Below are 21874 nucleotides of genomic sequence, written 5' to 3'. Positions count from 1 at the left end.
ACAGTGGTTTTTAATAGTGGTCTGCAATACAAATTACATGGAATCATTGCGCGCTATTGATGGTTTAGGCTGTGGACGTATAACATACGAGTACAATAACAGAGAGGATTAGAAAGTATATTATTTTTATCTTTTGATCGAGTTACCTTAATTATTTTCTAAGATTTATTGTAAAAAAAGTTGTATATGAAAAAGTAATTTCACGACACACTCATAAAAATAAATAACGTAATTAAAAGTCACTGGCAAGACTCGTGGGAGAAGACATCAAATACAAATTAACTCAAAGAACTTAAATCATCAATCGACCCTTGGAAAACTCCCCTAACCTCTTCCCGGCACGAAGCAGTAGTCATCACAAGAACTCAGATAGGACACTCCATCTTACACACTTGCACCTTATGACTAAGAAAGACCGCTCGACTTGTGAACTCTGTGACAAAGTTCTGACAAACAAATATATCACACTAGAATGCCCAAAGTTAACAGCTCTAGACAAATTCTTGGAAACTCATTAACGATGCAACAAGCATTTGGTGAAGAGAACTTAAAAAATATATACGAGTTTTTCACAAACATAGGTTTAGCTAAATAAATTTAAAATAAAAAATAAAAAAAAATGTATATATATTTCACAAACTCCCTCTAGTGTTAAACATAATGTATTTCCATAGTTGTAAGACCTTTACTTAACTGTTATTATCATGTAATTATTACAGGCTAATGACCTCAAAAGTTGAAGCCTTATTAAATAAAATAAAAAAAGTAATTTTTCAAAATAAAATAAAACTGGGAAATGTAGACTACATTTTGAAAGTTATTCATCAGAGATTTGTATACTTGACAGAGTTCAAGAACTTTTGGATTAGAACATCTTAACAACGTTCTTCTAAAGTTGCAGCGACGAGAATGAAAACAAAAACAGTAATTTGTAATATCTTTTTTATAGTTTTATTACGTAAACTAGCATTTATTGTGACACTTAGTTTATAATAAATAATTAAATAACAAATCATATGTCTAATGTTTATAATTTAATTTAGGGTAAAATCTTAAATCTTGTATATAATAATATTCGGTAAACATAAAATGTTGTCATGTAGAAGTATAACGAAGAGAGGACATATTTTCAATTTAAATACTTTTAAGTAGTAGTACGTGGTTGTAAATAATACAATGGATCGGAATTAAAGTAATCTATTTATAATGACATTTATTTGTAGTTCTTGCCAAAATCTGCTCCTTTCTTAATGTTGGAAGCCAATTCGGGTAAGGCAGCCTTTAGTAATTCTTTTTCAAAATCAGACAGATTACCCATGCCGAAGTTCTTTTCAATTCCATTTTTCTAGAAAGAAAATTTTAAAATTAAAGATTATATACAAGTTATGGTGTCAGTAGTCTTAGTTGCAACTTCAATGTGAATTAATTATAATTAAACAAATATTGTTCTTTTTGTATGTCATGTCGAATTGACAACTCAAACTAGAAAAGGGTTGAGTATTTAAAATCGCTAGTATAAGTATTTTAAATTATAAGAGAACAGAATATTTCCTGTGTATGCTGATATTGTAAGGTTCTATTTTTACTTAAATTAGTTTATTATATAATAATTAATAGGTCTGGAAAAAAGTTAAATAATTAAATAGATAAAAACTTGAAATTAGAAGTGCCTTAATTTTGTAACATCATAAAATTTAAAAACTTCAATACATTTATAGTTTTTACATCTATTTTTTTCAATAAAAAAGTTAAGTAAAGAGTAATAAAAAAATTCAAATCAAGTATTCACTCAACTTTAAAATCATTTTACATGAATAACCGATAAATAAGTAAATTGAATCACTTTAATTATTCTATGATTTTATTTTGATAAGCACAGAAAAAATATAATTGTATAAAATGTATGCATATATAAATATGCAATATTGCAATTATTATGAAACTGTTATCATAATTTTTACACAATAACAAAATAATTATGTTGGATATTGATTTGAATGGCATTTAATTAAATTTAATATAAGCTGTTTATAATATATACATAGCCTTGGAAGATAAACTTTTATGATACATAAAAAATAACAACATAAGCACAAAATTACCCCAATGAGAACTGGTGTACTGAAGTATGGTGAATCAGTTACTGTCGACTCTACAAATGAGCATTCTACGACATTTGGTTCGCCAAGAATTGCTCTACACATAGAAGTTGTAAATTTGGCACCTGCATACGCCATAGACAGGGTTGCAGAGCCGGCTCCGGCTTTAGCTTGTACAACTTCAGTACCAGCTTCCTGAAAAAATAAATGATTTTTACTATTAAATTGTGTACAAAAATTAAACACAAAAGTCTAATTAATAAAAAAATCTATTACTTGAATACGTTTTGTAAGTTTTACGAGCACATCATGGTCAAACTTCACTTGAGGTGTACATTGAGATATTAAGGGAATTATTGTTGGTCCGGAATGTCCACCGATTACTGGAACGTTGACATCGGTAGCATTAAGACACTACAAAATAGATATTTATTAATAAAATACATAAAATATATACCATAAATTATATAAACAGACAATACTTACTTTAAGTTCAGCAATGAATCTGTTAGATCGGACAATATCTAAAGTGGTCACACCAAATAATCTTTTTGGATCATAAACATTAAGTTTCTTCAATATTTCCGCAGCAGCTGGTACAGCACTGTTGACCTAAATAAAATATACAATTATATAATATATTAAAATCTCACAGTAAATAATGTTAACTAATGATCAATATAATTAAATATAAACTAATAACAAACTGATCATAAATCAGAAAAACATTAATGTAAATATACTCTGTCCAGCAAGAGAATATGCTGTGTCTTGACGAAAATTTGTTCTATACATTCTCCAGAAATACCCTATCATATCGACAGTGGTCTTGAGGGCAGTGTCAGGTCAAAATACATATAATTGGTATGTTCTCTTGCTGGACATAGTAAAGATATTGGATATTGCTACTGAAGTTGGACCACGAGACATGACAAATAAATTATATGAAAAAATATTTAAAAGCCATTAAGTCCAGAATTGACAATATGCCATTATATTTTATGCTATAAAATACTTTTAAATTTACTGTATGTATGAGAAGAATTTTAAATATTACAGACATATTATTTGGGGTAACAAATATACAAAACATATTATGTAAATGATATTAATAAATTTGATATTATTATAAACGAATTAACAGTTTTTCTTATTTAACATTTAACTGAACTTATTATTATTTATACTTCGAACTCGACTGAAATGATAAATTAAATTATTTGTTTACACAGTGTATACTATTTCAATAGTTAAGACAAGACATTAGTACTTAAATATTAATAATACAGAATAATATCTACTAACTACAGAGTAAACAAAATAATATATTCACAATAATGAAATCTAGAACAAAGAATTATACCTAAAATTGTACTTAGATATCATACAATGAACTTCAGTATATGTAATATAGAAAATAAGCTGGATCAGTAGCTAACAATACTATAAGGGTGTTGGTTGATTATAATTACAAATTAATACAATTTTTAAAAATCAAACTAATAGCAATGACTTTAGATTGGTGAGTATCTATTATTTATAAATTACAATTATAATTTACATTTTGAGAATAGTGTTTTTCAGTTCTAAACCACGAGAAGATTTTTATTTATTGAGTTATAAAGTTTGTTAAGAAAACACCTAACCCACGTGTTTTGTTTCTGTTTACATATAGCAAAATACAGTTCAGCAGAGCCAATTTTGTGTACTTAGTAATATTAATGAACTGATCTATAATCAAAGGTAATACAATTAAAATAAAAATATTATCTAGATTACCTTATTGGCTTTTATTGATATTAAAAATTTTAAAATAAGTTATGATAATTCAAAAATATCATAATTTACATAGTTATAACACAATTTAGTTTTAAACTAAACTATCAATAAAAGAAAATTACGCAAAATTTGTTTTTGCTGAATTCATATTTAATATGTTAGGTAATATATGTTGTTTACAACATTTTTTACATTACAAAGATCACGCTAAATGCCTTCATCTTAAGCAATTAACTAGCTGTTGACCTAAGCAAAAGCACTTTAGAATTTGCACATATCAATTAATATTATAAACGTTAAATATTATTAGTATAATAAAATTAATATTGTATAATCATATTTAGTGATTTTTCTAAAGCATCACCTTTAATCAGTGTTTATTGACAAAATGTACTGGAAGATTATGACTATACAAATAAATCGTTGTTCTTGGAATAAGAACATATTTTAAAGTAAGTATTTCAAGTAAACATTAATTAATATAAAAATAAAATAGTCAACATTGTTTAAACTAGTTTTTATCTGGAAAGTAATTTAATAATTTAGTTGGATTATATTTTATTCAACATAATAGGTATATGTACATTATATAACATATTAACATCATATGGTGACTATAGATTGTCGATGTGAAAAAAGTAAACAATCCTCAACTTTATGGTATGTATTTATTATGGAAAGAGGAATTAAAAGTAACAGTAACCAATTAAAGGAAAGACAATTATATCATGCAACTTCACCAAAAAATACTTTAAGTATTTCTCAAAATAATATTGACTGACATAAGACATACAGGTTAATATAGACTGACATAAGACATACAGGTCGAGATTTGGAATTGGTGCTTGCTTTTCAACATGTCCTAAATATGCACACAGACATTCAAGTTCAGATGGGGGTATATCAAATTTACATCACATCAGATAGATTTTAAATTTTAATTCTCAAATATATTTACAGCATTTATAATTTGTGAAGTGCTAACAAAGAAAATAGAAGTGGTAGATGTTAACTATGACTGAGATGTACCAACAAAATGTGAAAATGATACTTCTTTAAGTAATACAGGTAAAGTATATGTTAAACATGATGACAATACTTTTCACCCAGAATTTATTGTTTATTATCGTTAGTAGTTACTATGAATAAAATGTAATAATTTTTTTTTTAATTTATTGAAAAATCAAGATTAAAAAGAAAAAGAATATTAATATTTTTAAATACTTAACAAAATAGTTATTTTGAAAACTTTTCAAAATGTTTTATCAACTAGAAGAAAATGTATGTTATTGTAAATTAAATAATTACACTATAAAAAAATTGAGATAATTTAAAACAAGTTTTTTATTTTATTAACTATTATGTCGAGTATACTTAAATTAAAAACAATACATTACATGTATTAATAAAATAAAATATAGTAATAATAATTAGTTATTGTAAATCTACAGTCCTAATACTATTATGAAAAAATAAAGAATTATTTTTATTTTTAAATTAACACATATTTAAATTATTTAAAAGTTTTTTTAATTTATTTTGTAATAACTAATTTTTATTTTATTGATTGTTCAAATAAACTTAATCTATATTTACAATTATTATTTAATTCAAAACTTAACTATCATACAAATTGAACACAAAATCACTTTCTTGTTATATGTGTAAACACCTAACATCCACAACATGTAGCATGTTGCATGTACTTGCATTCACAAACAGATTTAAATGTTAATTTATGCATTTATCAAGAAAAAAGGTGTTAAAAGTGTAAATATAGGGTTTTGTTCTTTAGGTTTTACGATCAACATTAGTAAAATAATAGTAATTCAGTTCTGGAGTATTAGTTAATCAATACAACAATGTATTCTAAGCATGGGTCTAAGATTTAAATGATAAAATAATGTCTTTGATAGTATATATAGGTAGATTTGAGATATATTATATACCTCACAGTAAGTAAAAATGTTTAAATAATACTGCTTTCAAAGTTGTAAAAGATAATCCACACTAGATGTATTTTAAATCAACAGATTACACATTAAAAAAATATATTACTATAAAACAAATGTTTAATTAATTTTGCCTAATAAAAAGAATATTTTAGGTAATAGTTCATTACTTTCCAATAAGTTTAAGCATTGAATGAAATATTTTATATAGTCAAATATATAAAGCTATGTACTTACTGGATTTGATATAATTCCAACAAGAGCATGAGGACTGACTTGTCCAATAACCTTAATAATATCGCATACAATTGAAATATTTGTATTGAACAAATCATCTCGGGTCATACCAGGTTTACGAGGAATTCCTGCTGGGATAATAACTACATCGGTATTAGCAACTGCATCCTAAAAAAAAAGTAAATACAAAAAATTACATCAAAATAAAATATTAAATTAAGAAGGGATATTAATATAACAAGTTAAAAATAAATTATACCAATTTCAAAGATTGACATCTTATTATCTAATACAATTTAGGAAGTAAAAAAATTGGCAATCAAAACTTTTCCTTGAAACATATAATGATTTATTTTTAGAATTTATTAAATTTATGACTGCCAAGAAAATAAACATATTGGCAATAATATAAGTAAAAACTAAGGACAATGTGTTATTTATATACTAAACATATAAATAATCTCTTATTATCTCATACACACAATTTTTTTTAATAATTTAAGTATTATACAATAAATTAGAATTAAAAAAATTATGTTGGTACAATAAAACGTTTGTGAATATACATATAAAAGTAATGGGTTATAAAATATAATTTATACGATTTTAAACACTAACCACTTACACTTATTATTTAAAATTTAATTTGGTTCACTAAAAATAAATAGTTATTCAGAAAACTCACTGATAAGTATTTTATTTTTAAATATTTCACTTTAAATCTTAATATTTTAGTTAAATCATTTAGATATTTTATTTTATATTGGCATATACCTGAAGATTAACATTTATATTGTTTTGTTGGTTAATATTGATTTAACAATCTTTACATAATGTAAAATTATGTAATATTATCAGTAGGGCTATCCACAGTTCATAAAGGTTATATTTGATTAGGGATGGTTTTATAAAGTTGTATCATTTAAAAAATTAAAAACTGTTAAACACAAATTAGTTTAGAACTAATTAAAAATCAATGTAAAAACATTGAACAATTTAATTTGTAAGTATTTATGGATATCATATTATTATGGCTGTTATTTAATATAATGGTGCATATTTTATCAATTTGTAACTGCAAACATTTTTTTTTTAAACAATTTCAGTTTTTTGATTGTATCCTATGAATACTAATTACTAACTGTCTATTAAAAACTAAATAATTCATACAAATACATACTTTTAAGTTGTCCAATCCAACATGACTGGTTACATTTGAGTTGGTATCCATATGACTTAGATCAGCAACCACACCAGGAGTTACTGGAGCAATATCATAAATAGCTAAATCCGTGATGAGTGGACTTTGTTTCAACAATAAGGACAAGGGTTGACCGATGCCGCCTGAACCTCCACATACTGTTACTTTTAAACCTTTCTATAAATATATACAACATACAAGTGTAAATAATTAAATTTATTTAAATATGAGGACAGGTACATGGAAAAATACATAATAAATACAAATCACATGTATGAAATATAATATTTATCATGTTTAGAAAAATAAAGAATTTTAAAATAAAAAAATATTTACCACTAAAGTATTATTCTACCCAAGCTATTTTTTTAAATAGGTAATAGTGTGTAATTAATCGATATGATGGTCAAGATTTTAAAAAAAACACATTTACATTACAAATTTTAACAAACACGAAGAGTTGAACATTTTTCATTACTAATCAATAGTTAACAGGATAATTATATATAGCATATTTCAAATGTGTGGTAGGTATAGTTATAAAACATGTATTTTATTACCTTTGAAGAATACTGTCTAACTCCTTGGTTAACGATGTTCTTGAATACTTTGGAAAACATATTTAGTCGTAACACGGAATTCAAAAGTAATAACAAAAAAATATAATTAATAATAAAAGGTAACTGCGAGGAGCACTAGTGTTGTAGGTAGTTGTAGTAATAATAAGTAATAACACGTTAGTCGTACGGTTATAAGACTTTTGAGGTAGAGACGGCAGAGATGTACACCTACGTCAGTACAAACTCGGCACGAAAACGAAAAAGAAGGAAAGATATAGAAAGATGGTCGGTTTCGATATTTTCCTTATCAAAAATGTCGATTGACGTGTGGCGACATAACATATGTACAACCGCTCTCTAGTAACAAATTTACAAACTATTATCGTCACAATTTTATTGTATAGACAGGTAATAGTACTATCACGGAACAGTACTGTTTATTATAGTTCGATCAAGGTGGATAATGGATATTTCCACCTTGAGTTCGACGATGTCGTGTGGACGTGGACAAAATATAGATATTAGATACTGTTACTGAACATACTACATTAGTTGATGACTACAACTGTAGTACTTATTATCGATTAAATAACTAATAAGTATAAACCAGCGTGGATTTATGTACGTTTATAATATTTTTTTATGTATCGTCCAAGAAATATTCTGTTTCGGAATATGAAATTAAAAATGTATGTTGTTTACATTTCAATAAATATGAATATATATAAATATTATGTTTAAATGTTATAAGTATTAAATTTTGGCGCATATACACACGTACTTAAATATACCTATTATCGATGGCGCAAAATACCATATCACATTAGAAGTGTTCGTTTACAGGTATTGTATCTCAGCGAGACCACGATGAATCAATGTAATTAAATATTGTTTTTTTAAAACGCATTCGTCTATAAGAAAAATTCAATTTAATGATATTCGCATTTCTTATAGAATTACTGTTGTAAGAACCACATTTATGTATATTTATTTATCACTGAAATAATTATAAATTGTACTAGTGTGATACCGTAGTTTGGGACTTTAGGGACAAAATTTATATATTATATTTTTGCTTTTCGAGCAGCCATATATCACCCTTACGGCCTTACCCCTTACAATCCCTACAGGATTAACCTAAAAACGTCAACCTTTTTGGTTTTAGTGGTAATAAAAATAGTAAAATATGTTCAATTCCCTATTATGATAACTTGTGAAAGTATTTATTTAACATTAATTGAAGTGCTTACAAAAATATGGAAAATAGCTTAAAATATCGTTGTGAGTAACTATAGGATAATTGCTGTATAATGTTTATCTTATAATAATAATAAAAAAATAATAATGACGAGGGGAAGACGCATTTATACTTAATGATTTATTTTCAAATTTGATTATACAGGATTAGCCTTTGTAACTATTATATCCAGTTTAAGCTCATGTCTAGTACCTACATTAGCTACATTTAAATGTATTTAGAATGAATAGTATATTATAATAATCATTAAAAAAAATCTATTTTCCTTTCTCATTATTCATTAGTCATTAGTTTCAAATGATATATATTTCTTTATTACAGATGTTGCTTTTTTGTTAAATAATATTTCACTTTAATTAAACTCGTTATACACTTCACTATTTAAATAAATTTTAAAACTCATAGGGCTTTATATTTAATTTATTTTTTCCGTATTTCAATAAGTGAAGAATGATGGAACAATCAAAAATTGTCGTCGGTGCTTGACTTAGAAGTTATAATTTTTTATGAAGTCTGTTGAAATGTTGCAAAATTTTTCTATTTTTGTTATAACTAGGTATTAAATATATGACCACAGACCAATCAAAATGTAATGATTTTTTTATCGTGGTTTAAGTCTTTATAAATATCTCCAAAGTACTTATGAATATAGAATAAATTGAACATTTAGGTACTTGGCGGAAAATACTTCACAGTTTGTGGTTTGTTGAAAAACTTTCAAAAAATCAACAAGATATCAATATATCATTATTTTAAATATATATTATATATGGTGAAATATTTAAATATCTGCAATGTATTTCACCGGGTGTAGCATTATGTGTGTTAAAATAAAATAAAATAAAAAACAGACAATATAATTATATAGTTGTGCAAAGTCCAGAAATTGTCGACGAAAAAGTAGTAAAAAGTGAGCTATTAATTAGTAGTTTTTTATGATAATAATTTAAAATTGACAATAGCACTATAATACAATAAGCATCACGTGTAATCAATTGTATTTACGACATTAAATTTAATCGTAAAGTGTTATCAGTGTAATGGATCGGGCCAAAAAATATTACATTATAACACGTAATGTATGCCTATTTGTTGAACTTCAAAATCTTATAACTTAGAATTCAATTTCGACTGACAAATTTTGTTTGTACTATTGTTCTTAATAGCTCATTGAAATACGTAAGTCGTGAATAAAAATATGAAAATTGACGAGAGGCGTGGTTAAACAAGATTTTTTTCTTTATATTATATAACGGTTGGGAGTTGGAATATTATAATATAGATATAGAACATTATAATCACATTTCCATATAATATTTTATATAACCTAATAACGCTTAGTATTTTTAAAATCTATTATCTGACAACTGTCTTTAAATTTCATAGAATAATGTCCAAAGGTTACTCAACGTCAGTCGGTTGAACTAGTTTCGGTGATATGATAAAGAAAAATTACGAAACTGGATTATTGAAATCTACTATGGAAAATAAATTGTTAATGTTTTTGGTAAGAAAATATTTAAGGAAATTTAAAAGACTGTCTGCGAGGTGCCATCCGATGGAGTCATAATATATTCATAAAAATCATAAGTAGTAGATACTTCACATTAATAGTTATATTTTTTGTTTATTTTATCTCTGTGGCAGACAATATATAAATATAAAATAAATAAACAAATTGTATTTTATACAACTGCTTATCAGGAGAATAGTAAATCGTGAAAATATCAAATAAGCTACTACTGCTAAAATAGGCGAATATTTTTTCGTGTTAATTATAATCAAATTCAGCACTTGTTGCTTGTGTACACCTATAGAGATAAAACTATAAAGCACGAGGGAATAATCAACGGTTAATTTTAGAATAATGTATTCCTTTTTATGTCTCATGTATATAGATAAAAAGTGACGTAAGTAAAGCCGTCCAATATGTAATCTATAAAATGAATAATTGTCTACTAATATATTATAATATAAATCCATTAATAAAATATAAAAACAATGATTGGTCAAAAGACAACAATCACGTGTCGATAAAATATTCAACGACTTTTTTTCGACGGCGCTTTGTATAGGCAATTTAGCGGCATACGTCACGTTACTGTACAGTGTACATTTTTGTCATTATAATAACTACATAGTTTCATATCTACCTACTACGCTGCGTGTTTCACGATGGCGTTTAATTTTTATTCTTATCAAAAAGAAACAACAACAGTATTACAGAGTTATGACAATATATTTCAATAGAAAAATCGTTTCTACAACTAATATGAATTTTCTAAAAATAAGCTTATAATATATTACCAATAAAGTAAATAAGTAGCATTTATTATTTGTAGTTTATTCACATGATTCCCCTCTCCACCAAGCATCATTGTTTCCACCTATAGGTGTATATATATGTATCAATATAATAACAAATAATGACATCTCTAAACATCTTTTGTATCTTGGTAACCAAATATAAACACCGTAATTTGACTTATTTTGTGAAACCTTATTGCGTTATATGTATATCATTGTTTCTATAGAAACAAACAAATACGTCTCTATAATCATTATTTTTTTTCTAGTCAAATAATGTATATTTTTTTGGTATCTTTCACCAATCAAGTTCAATAGTTCAATATTATAAGCGTTAATACGCGTATACGGTACAGTTATTGTTTGTTTAGTTATAAAAATGATGACGTTATATTGTACGTAATTGTTTATAGTGTGTTTAGTTATATGAGTAGTTAGGATAAAATGAAATACGTCATGATCAAAATAATAATAAAAATAACAAGACGGGGTTGGGCGTGTGTACCGTGATTTCGTATAAAACCCAACAAAAATGCAAATCGTTATTACATGAGTTATGAATTCATCAGCCTATGAATCTAACAAACTCGATACTGCTGCATTAGGCGCGACTTCCGAATGTGATCGAATAGATTTACAAGAATTTTTAGATTTTTTAATATTAGCCTATCGGATAAACGACGTGTTAACTTCAGGCAAGGGAAAACAAGTACTCGATACCTGCAGCATCAATTGGACTGAGCTATCTCGTAATAATTTGTTTTTACGGTTATCGGATAAAAAATCCAATACCACGACCGACAACGAGACGGGACAAGGAACAATGCTAAATACAAGCACCGAACGAGTGCAATGTATTCTCAAACACAAGCTCAAAGACATTATGAATGAAGGTATTTTGGACTCTGTACTTCCATTTATAGTAAAAAAAACGTTGACAACAAATGTTATGAAAACATTTGAATCGTTTGGCTCCAAAATTAGTAATAATCCTTCGAATAAAGACAAAACGTATTCAAAACCAAAATGTAATACAATTGACAATTCGTCCAGATCTAATAAGGAGTAAGTACCCGCAGTTAAAATACTATGTTAACATTTTTTTTTCCATTAATCATACATTCGTACATTATTAATATATTTTTTAAACCAAAAAAGTACGGAAATTGAGATTAACGTATGTGATGCTGTTCAAAAATTAAAAAAAGTATTTCGATGTCCTAAGCGACTACTTATCTCGAAAATGGGATATTTTTCTGAGGTGACCAAAGGTATACAATTAAGAGATTTAATAAATAAGTTAAGCAATAGTGATTTATTGTCATCGTTTTATGAATTTAAAAATTATTTATGTCTTAGGACAACGGTTGGAAGATATTGATATATCAGTACATTGTGAAATACCTATATTTGACTGGTTAATAAAGTGGGTTAAGAAGGATTTAAAACCAAAAAACGAGTGGCCATCATTAGGTACTAATTTATAATTTTAAATTAAATATAATGATTATCTTATTTAAAAAAAAAAAAAATACTCATTTTTTTGTACAGATAATGGAAATGTAGTGCCGATTTTGGTTTCTGCATCATTTCTTCAAATGGAGCCATTATTTCAAGAATGTTTACTATTTTGCAAAAATAATATCAATGATGTATTATCGTCTTCGGCAAGTTTTGGGTGTGTTAATGATGGAGTTATTACAAGGTTTGTAAGTAAATTTACATAATTATTGTTTATCATTTTTGGTTTTATAACTGTCAAACTTGGTTGCGTTTATCCATTTAGATTATCAAATCAGTTTAATAATTGTGATGTAGAAAATATGGTGGACGTAAAGGATAAATTAAAATCACGTTTGTTTACAAAATTGATATGGGATTTATGCAAACGGGATTCAAAACGTGAATTAGGTCATTATAGTACACTAGCTTATGCTTACTAGTAAGTTAAACGAATATAATTTTAATAATTTTCTCCTAATAAATGTAGTTATTTTAATAATTTAAAATTATTGAAATTTTTATGACCATTATGTTAAACATAAAATTAAAAAGAGTAATTAATTAATTTTCATAATTTTCTTTTTAAAAAACTTTTTTAAAACATTAAATCGTTAAATTATATTTTAATTTAAAAGTTCAAGCTTAAATATAAATATTACATATCGTATAACATTTTATATTATATTATCAGTTTCGTGTTACTTAAAAATATATAAAAAACACAATTAATGTTTCTTTAATAAGCTATCCCATTAAATAATAATTCATTCATTATTATGGTCATATTAAATCTAATATTCTCTTGTTTTATGTAATTAATATGAATTTTTGATATCTGAGTAGATATGTACATCTATACAACAATACAAATATAAACATTACATTATATTATTAAATATGATTAAATATTAATTACTAAATTATTTATACTAAAAGGTTTTAAATCTATTATTAAAACAAATTTTATAACTTAATTGATTAATTACCAATTATTCTTATTACAATTACCCGCCAAATGGAATACATTACGATATTATTTCTATATATTATAGATTAATTTTAGATTTATTATTCGTTATTAATAATTTATTATCACAAGTAGAAACATATTTTTTTTAGACATTGAAACATTCGTTATTAATTTTATTTATAATATTTAAAATACTTTTGTGACTTAAACATACATTAATGTTAATTGAATTGCCTATTTACAAGGAATAAATATGAAAATCAAAAATAATTATAATTAATTTTATTTAATGAAATAGACCGAGTGAATATACATAGTGTGTACCTTTATTTTACATTTTTTATGTTTAATAATTATTTTAAATATATATATATATATTAGTAGTCTTATGTAAAATTCAGTTTGAATATTATGTGTCTTATTTCTATGATTTAATTAAAATTTAAATATTTGGTATTGGTCATTATTATACAATAATTATATTATAATTTTAATAAGGTAATTTATCTAAAATTTTATATCAGAACTAGATATAATTTAAGTCAATCAAATAAAACAAGGTTTTTTTTATTAATCATACGTTTACAATAAGTTGGTAAGGTTTCGTATAGCTGTAATACAATAATACCACAGTTTTGTTTTAAATAAATTAATTTAAATGTTTTCAATTACTCTTATTAAAATGTCTATATAAATATCATAGCGTCTATTAAGATCTTAAAATAATTTAACTGATCTATTTTTAGTTGCTGTCGATGTAATATGATTTTGGTTCCAAGCGTTGCTGGCAGGATACCTTGTAAACCACCAACTTTTAAGATTGCTCAAAATGGAAGTGTCATTGCTTGTCATTTAAGGTAATATATATTTTCCTCTAAATTGATATTTTATTTCTATTTATCTTGTAAGTATGTATAAATTAGTAAAATATTAAATTATTTGCTTTAAATATTCTAGCATTATCATTCAATAATATTTTATGCCAAAGATATTTTATCATATTTTTCAATCTTAAGATAAGTTATAATAAATTTAATTATTTTATAATTGAGATATTCACAGAATTAATGGCATTGCTTAGTCATGCTGAGAGAAATTTAGATTATATTAATTATTAACTAATATTACATTATCATATAGTACTATGTTAAATTATTATCCCGCAAAGATCTTAAAAAGTATAATAAATTAAATTTAGTTTAATTAATCTTTTTATTATAATATTGTAATATTGTTGAAATGGTATGTCTCCTACAGTTCCAAGAATATAAAGTGACCTCATAAACATAGAACTTATTTTAATAATTTTTAATAATATTTGTAATGCATTTAATACTGAAGGGTTTCCATCAATTATAAATGACTTTTTTTCTATTGAAAATGTTAAATAAATTTCAGACATTTCAACAAGACGCTTGTAGCGTTCAAAAGTATGTAATTGTTCATTTTATGTTGTTAAACCACCTTATAATTTATATAAAGACAATTTAAATTAAACTGCTTATCAATAAATCGATATTAAAAGTAAAACTATGGAAAATGAAATGGAACACAGAAAAACGGTGCTAACTAACCCAATGGATCCATTTAATTATGCCCTAAAGATATATTTGCTATGTCGCAGTAATATTAAAATGTTACTCAATTTTACCAGTGACAATAGTTGTAAACAGTTTCAACTGAAAGAGGCTTCTATAGCCTGATATGTATAATAATATAAATTAAATGATCTGATACTTATAAGTACTTAATGAATGAATGTTAATGTTAATGAATCAAAAGGGATATTGAAATAAATATTAAGTATTAAAACAATTATTGATTTATTATGCTTCTAAAAATAAAAGGCGTTTAGATATTAATATTTAATTTGTTTATTATCCTTATTACGACTTATTAAATTTAATTCTAATTTTTGGTGCTAAGGCATTTATTTGATTTTTACTTATAAACCAATTTTTATTATTATTTATTCAAAAATACATGTTTGATATTTACTCAAAAATGTGTTTTATCATTTTAAACATTAGTTAATAACTATATCTTATTATTTTTCCTATTTATAATTAATATTATTTTTCTTATTGTTTATGTCTGCTAAGTTACTGATTGAGAGTATATTATGTATACAGTATACTTGAGAGTAAAATATACGAGTTGAATTAAAATTAAAAATAAATAAAGAGTATCACTTATTTTTAATTTCGATTGGTTATACTTACTCTATATTACTACTACAGAGATTCAAAATGGACATTAAACGATCACGTGAAGTCGTTGTTTTCTAAATACAAGTGTTGGCGAATTGTTTACTGGTCTCTATGGTCAGAGTGCCATTTCATGCGGTGTTCGCGTTGCCAATACATGTACCCGGTCAAGAATCAAAGGTGGTGTCAATTCCATACGCAACAGCCACAGTATTATCCGGTGGAAAACAATCGATATCTTTATTACCCTATTGGTAAAAATCATGACTTGTACTATAATTGTTGTATAAAGGCTACTATAGTTAGGTATACAGCAATGACATACTGTCGAAACAGTATAATATTAATATTATTAATATTAAAAAAAATTAAATTACAACCTACGGTAAAAATTTAAAACCTCATAGGTATTAACACTGAAATCTTATATTTCCGAAATGGTAGTGTAGGAAAATTAATGGAGAATACACCACATCGTTGTATTAACCTTAAATATGTTCATATTTTAGCAACTAAAATTACAGCTTATGTGAAAAAATACCATTTCCTTGAATGACCAATCCCCGAATAAATATATGAGGTTGTATATTTTTTTATAGAGATGGAAGTTGTTAATTAGTTATTAAAAAGCTTGAGCTTAATACAATAATGTGGGAAGCTTTTAATGAATTTGGCTTTTTCCAATTTACACTAGCGTTATATTTCAAATTACTTGCAAAATATTGATACAAGTTTTGTACAAATATCATGAGATGGACGGACTTCATGTACCTCGGGAGTCTTCTTAATTTAGAGTCGTGTTGAAAAATTGAAATAACTCGAGGGGAGGGGAATCGTTGGTTGAGCTTTTCTTCCATTGCTTTTCTTGTTTAGGTACCTATTTAATAATTTATATTAATGTAAATTAAAGAAATTTTATGTTAAAATTCGTACTTTGTTATTAAAAATAACTGTCACCAGTGAAATGTATCTTTATATAAAACTTATTTGTATGTTTTTAGGTCGTTATCCATGTTGCAACGAAAAAACTTTTAAATATGAGCCAATCAAAAATCCATTTGTAAGTTTCTACAAAAGATTAAAAATGTTATAAATGTGTGTATTTGCCGCAGAAGAATTATTCATTAGCGTGTATTGATTTATTATGCTGCTTAATAATAATCCTGTTTTTTTATTATGCCATTGCAGAAATGAGTTTTGTATATGATGGCACGGATAATTAGTTTGATAAATCCCAATTCAAACATCCAATTAATAATATTAATAACTTGACATTTTACAGACAATAATAAGAGATTATAAGTATTATTTTTTTTTATTAAGAAGTATTAAGTTTTTCTTAAAATTTATTAGATATACCATTTCGTCTGTAGAGGAGGGGAACATTGATTTGAATATATGCCAAAAATATTCATCTTGTATATTTTTAAATACTATCTAAGTATCAAATCCTCCACTTGAAATTATTTTTAAGTTATGTGTACATTTTATTTTTCATACATACCTGATAGGTAAAATTGCTGTGTCAACCAAAAAATAAATAAATAATAATAATTATTATTAAATACTTTAAGCTCTCTTTTATTCAAAAACATTCGGTAAATTTTATTTTAAATTATAATTTATCATTTATTACAATTAATCGTTGGGTCAAGAGTGACATTTTTCAGAAGGGTTAGGCTGAGCTTTGGGGGCTGGTAAACGAAGCGAAAAGGGGACAGAGCTTCCTAGTTATTTACAATTAAATTATTAAACTATAATTTTTTTTATGTGAAACATTTAATGGCGCGGTACGGTAGTGAGACCGACTGTGGCGTGGCGACGCCCCAATCATGGCTTGTCGGCTCAATTCGCCGAAGCTCGGCAAAAAATTAATAATAATAATAATAATTAAAAAAAAATATATAATAATTAAATAATAATAATAATTTTCAACATTATTACAAAAAGAAAATTGATGATGTTTCACATCTGCCAGGCATCCCGCGACGGCTCAGTTTTGATTTTTTTAATAAATGGAGAATTATGTATGCATGTCGTGTGAAATGCTTAAATGTAACTTTATAGTTTCTGGGTCGACGCTAACCATTTGGTATTCTGGATCTGTCCCTGATAATATAACATATATTTGTAGGAAATTAAAACATATTGAACTATATTTTCATGTGTTATTGTAGATGACAAACATTAATATAATACGATTATATATTTATATTTTTGTTTCATCTTTGCATGTCAAATTATTCCTGTTTTAGCAATAATTGTATTAATTAAACGTATTATTTGTGTAACGTTAATTTTATAACACGAATAAACACCATAATTTATATTACAACATAATATTATTATATTAATTTCGGTAACTATGTCCCCTGCGATATGTACACAAATATACAATATTAAATGGCTTATCTATGTATTTAATAATCTCTTGTAATTGTATTAATCCAATAATTACATTATAAAATGTAATATTGTCAAGTGTTTATCGCATTAAACAAAATAATTTATTATCTATATTATGGCTTGTGTAAATAAAAATCAGTCTTGATGACGTTTTATTTAGTTAACGGATTGAGTTAAGTCCCATCGTGTACGTATATTAATTTGTTTAATGATAATATTATTATACAAACAAATCGTAAAGTAACGAGTTTATAATAATTAATAATACTATTAACACAATTGTCATTGCCGAATGTGATAAGGAATATAAACAATTATTATGTATTATGTTTAAACAGGGTTGTCACTATCGAGAGCACATTCCGTTACTTGAACATACAGCCGAAATAGAAACATATAAAGTTATGCAAATGTTTCCATCTTTAACCATCACCGATCCACCTATGTTTTTCTCAAATGGGATTACAAAACTTATGGATACGCATGGTAGGCTGTTGTGCTCATACGAAGGTGTTTACCGACTATTTTAATTTTACCTTTGACTTATTTTTAAAAAAAGATGCTATACAAACAACAAAATTTTGAAAAAATGCTTAACTTCAAAGATAAATTTAAGTTTATAACAAAATTATATACTTATTTGCATAATAATTCTCGTTTTTCATTATTTTTTTGTTTTTCCCATTTATTTAAAATTATTGGGAATTTTTTACTTTTAACCCCTTCAAAGTACTAACAAGATTCACTATTTTACCAGAAACTACCCTTATTTTTATTGCTTTAAATGGTAATAAGAAAAACTATTATATAAAATAACCAAATTTTATAAGAGAACTCGTGAACTAATGTTATTACAGAACGTACTACAGATTAAATCGTTTTGGGTCTTAATAGGCTTTATAGTGAATAAATACATTTTTAATATTGTTTCTTGTAAAATAGACGTAGTATAGAGAATTTTTTTATAAATATACAAAATAAGATTTTGATGTACAATGTACTTAGATCTACAATTTGTAAATTTATTGTCAATTATAAAAATATTATAAAATTATGATAACTAAAAAAAAATATTATTAACAATTCAAAATAAATTTACTGTATTTATAATACATTAATTTAAAGGTAAAGTTGTATTTGTCGAGGTATTTGTTGACAATATTACAGCACATAAATTACCGATTTTTAAAACCTGTTTTAAAAATATGGTTGATTGTCAGAAGTAGCACGTAACTCATGTTTATCGAAATGATTAATTATTAATAATTATTTTTCTTTCACTCATTTTATTAACAGGCGATGTAAAGAGCAACGATCAAAACAATAAGGCTTGGGCCACTGAATCTCATCGGTTCGCTCCGTTTATTGGTATACTATTATACTATACTTAAATAGCTCAGATTTATACATTATACCACAATAATAATATAATTATAATATAGAAATCAAGTAGGAGCGCATACGCAGTTTTTCAGACTTCATAATCGTGTTTTTGTGCTTTATTTATAGTTTCAAACGAAGGTACGTCAAGGAAATCGCAGTTTTGGTGGGATAATATTGTGATGGGCACGTCATCAAACAAGAGACAACTGTTGACGGAATTGTGGGATAAGCCTTTCGCTAAACGACCCGTATCGCCTAGTACAAGTAAAACATAATATTACAATGCATAAACACGTATTATTATAATTCATAATTATGACTGTATTTTATGCAAAAGTATATTAATTCATATTAATTAATTAATTATTACAAAAATAATTCGTTTATTGCGTGCATGGTTTATAAAGTTGTAATATCTGTTCATTTAAGTCATTTAAGAATATAGTAGAGGCGATGGTTGAATTCTATTACCCTTGCCAATTTGTAGCGTAATTTCGTTTTTTTTTTAAATAGTATTGGAAATTATTTTTGATAATCAATTCCTAAAATATAACGTGTTTCCAACAAAAAGAATGTTAACTAATTGAAAAATTAATAATATAATAAGTAGGTGTCTTATTGCTACTATAAATATCTATTTTATAAGCTTCAACTCGTTACAATTTAATTTTCCTTGTTTTGAAAAAATGTTTGCTTGCATTGCATCTTATTTATAGTAAATCCTTCTCTGAATAAATTTCTTGTTTTTTCTTGCTAAAATTATTTTAATATTTGTATTAAAAATAAGAGAAATAATATATCATAATATATATTTATATATACCGTATACCAATTGTTTTTTTTTTGTAACGTGAAAGTTATTTTTCTTATTGAAATATAAATTAACTTAATTTCTTTTTAAAAGTAACTTACCCAATACTGCGATCAATTTGGATACAGATAATTAATTAAGCATAGGTATATTGGTGACACGCAAATATAACTGTGAAAAATGCCATTCTTTTTCTGTCCTAAAATAAAAGGTGACAATAATGTATACGAAGCGACTGAAGTTCCATTGAATGAAATCAATTCATCGTTTGGATCGTCATTTGAAGAAGTCGAAGATTCGTTGTCGAGTTTCAGTGACAGTGATTCGACTCATTCGGAAAAGATAACTTATAATAATAGACAACAAAAGATTAAACGGTCTTCGAAAGCAATCAGAACACTGAAACAAAGATACAGGTAACTCCGCTGTATTCTTATAAGTTCGGTAAATATGTAGGTAATATATACACAGTATATACAATATATTGTAAATAATTAATAATATTTTCATTCCAAAGATACTCTGGCACATATCAATGGTCATTGACGGCACCAATGCGTTGCAATCAGGACAATCAGAGAGAATACGAAGAACGTTGTTTTAGACAAATTATACATCATCTGTTACATCAAAATGGTAATTCGAATGCAGATTGTAGTCAAGTGTTGACTACTACCACCAATCCTGTTGTTGATATTAGTCAACGATCTGGTAATTATAATGAAATACATACATTAAGTATAGGGGCCCTTCATATTATAATATTACATTTTTTATTATCATAATGATTTGTTAACGAATATTGATGATTATTCATATATGTATATATATTTAGGTGGTTATTACGTAAAACTCGAAACTGAACTTCTATCAAAAATTGACCCAAAAAATGCTCAAAGACCGACGAGTATCGTGGAGCCGAAAGCTGTACAATTGAAAACCAAGCTAAAAAAAACAACCAAACCACCTAGTTCTTAACCTTAAAAAAATATTAAAAATCATTATTTGTTACAGTTTTTATTTAAAAGTAATATATAATATGTTTGTTATCGTTTTAACTGAAGGAGTTTAATTTATGAAAAAAAAAAAAAAAACTTAAATTAGTAGTTTTATTAAATTGCAATTACACACACACAAAGAAACATTTTGGAATAGATACAAATATTATATTTATAAGAACTATTTTATATAATTTTGGTAT

The 21874-nt window shown here is 25.5% G+C and overlaps 2 protein-coding genes across 4 annotated transcripts; one reads left to right on the top strand and one right to left on the bottom strand.

Annotated features, from left to right (window-relative positions):
* Window positions 1-1012: 1012 nt before the first annotated feature.
* Window positions 1013-8099, bottom strand: LOC113552113 (malate dehydrogenase, mitochondrial). The gene is made up of 7 exons (XM_026954815.1): window positions 7829-8099; window positions 7248-7445; window positions 6068-6235; window positions 2586-2711; window positions 2376-2513; window positions 2103-2294; window positions 1013-1345 (listed from the first exon to the last, which is right to left on the bottom strand). The coding sequence occupies exons 1-7, from the start codon at window positions 7886-7888 to the stop codon at window positions 1214-1216; spliced, it is 1014 nt and encodes a 337-aa protein (XP_026810616.1). The 5' UTR covers window positions 7889-8099; the 3' UTR covers window positions 1013-1213.
* Window positions 8100-11763: 3664 nt separating this feature from the next.
* On the top strand, window positions 11764-21732 carry LOC113552112 (uncharacterized protein KIAA1841 homolog). Of its 3 annotated transcripts, none has more exons than XM_026954812.2 (14): window positions 11764-12458; window positions 12552-12664; window positions 12753-12866; window positions 12945-13098; window positions 13180-13335; window positions 14613-14723; window positions 16107-16327; window positions 17075-17133; window positions 18818-18965; window positions 19776-19847; window positions 19989-20126; window positions 20885-21089; window positions 21191-21384; window positions 21509-21732. In XM_026954812.2, the coding sequence occupies exons 1-14, from the start codon at window positions 11950-11952 to the stop codon at window positions 21649-21651; spliced, it is 2337 nt and encodes a 778-aa protein (XP_026810613.1). In that variant the 5' UTR covers window positions 11764-11949; the 3' UTR covers window positions 21652-21732. The 3 variants fall into 3 exon arrangements, with proteins under 3 accessions (XP_026810613.1, XP_026810612.1, XP_026810614.1); XM_026954811.2 differs by having other exon boundaries at window positions 18818-18989; XM_026954813.2 differs by lacking the exon at window positions 19776-19847.
* Window positions 21733-21874: the final 142 nt, after the last annotated feature.

This window comes from Rhopalosiphum maidis, chromosome 2 (assembly GCF_003676215.2).
Source record: "Rhopalosiphum maidis isolate BTI-1 chromosome 2, ASM367621v3, whole genome shotgun sequence".
NCBI classification, from domain to species: Eukaryota; Metazoa; Arthropoda; class Insecta; order Hemiptera; family Aphididae; genus Rhopalosiphum; species Rhopalosiphum maidis.
The sequence above is the reverse complement of the archived record's forward strand: the minus strand, read 5'-3'. Positions and strand labels throughout refer to the sequence as shown.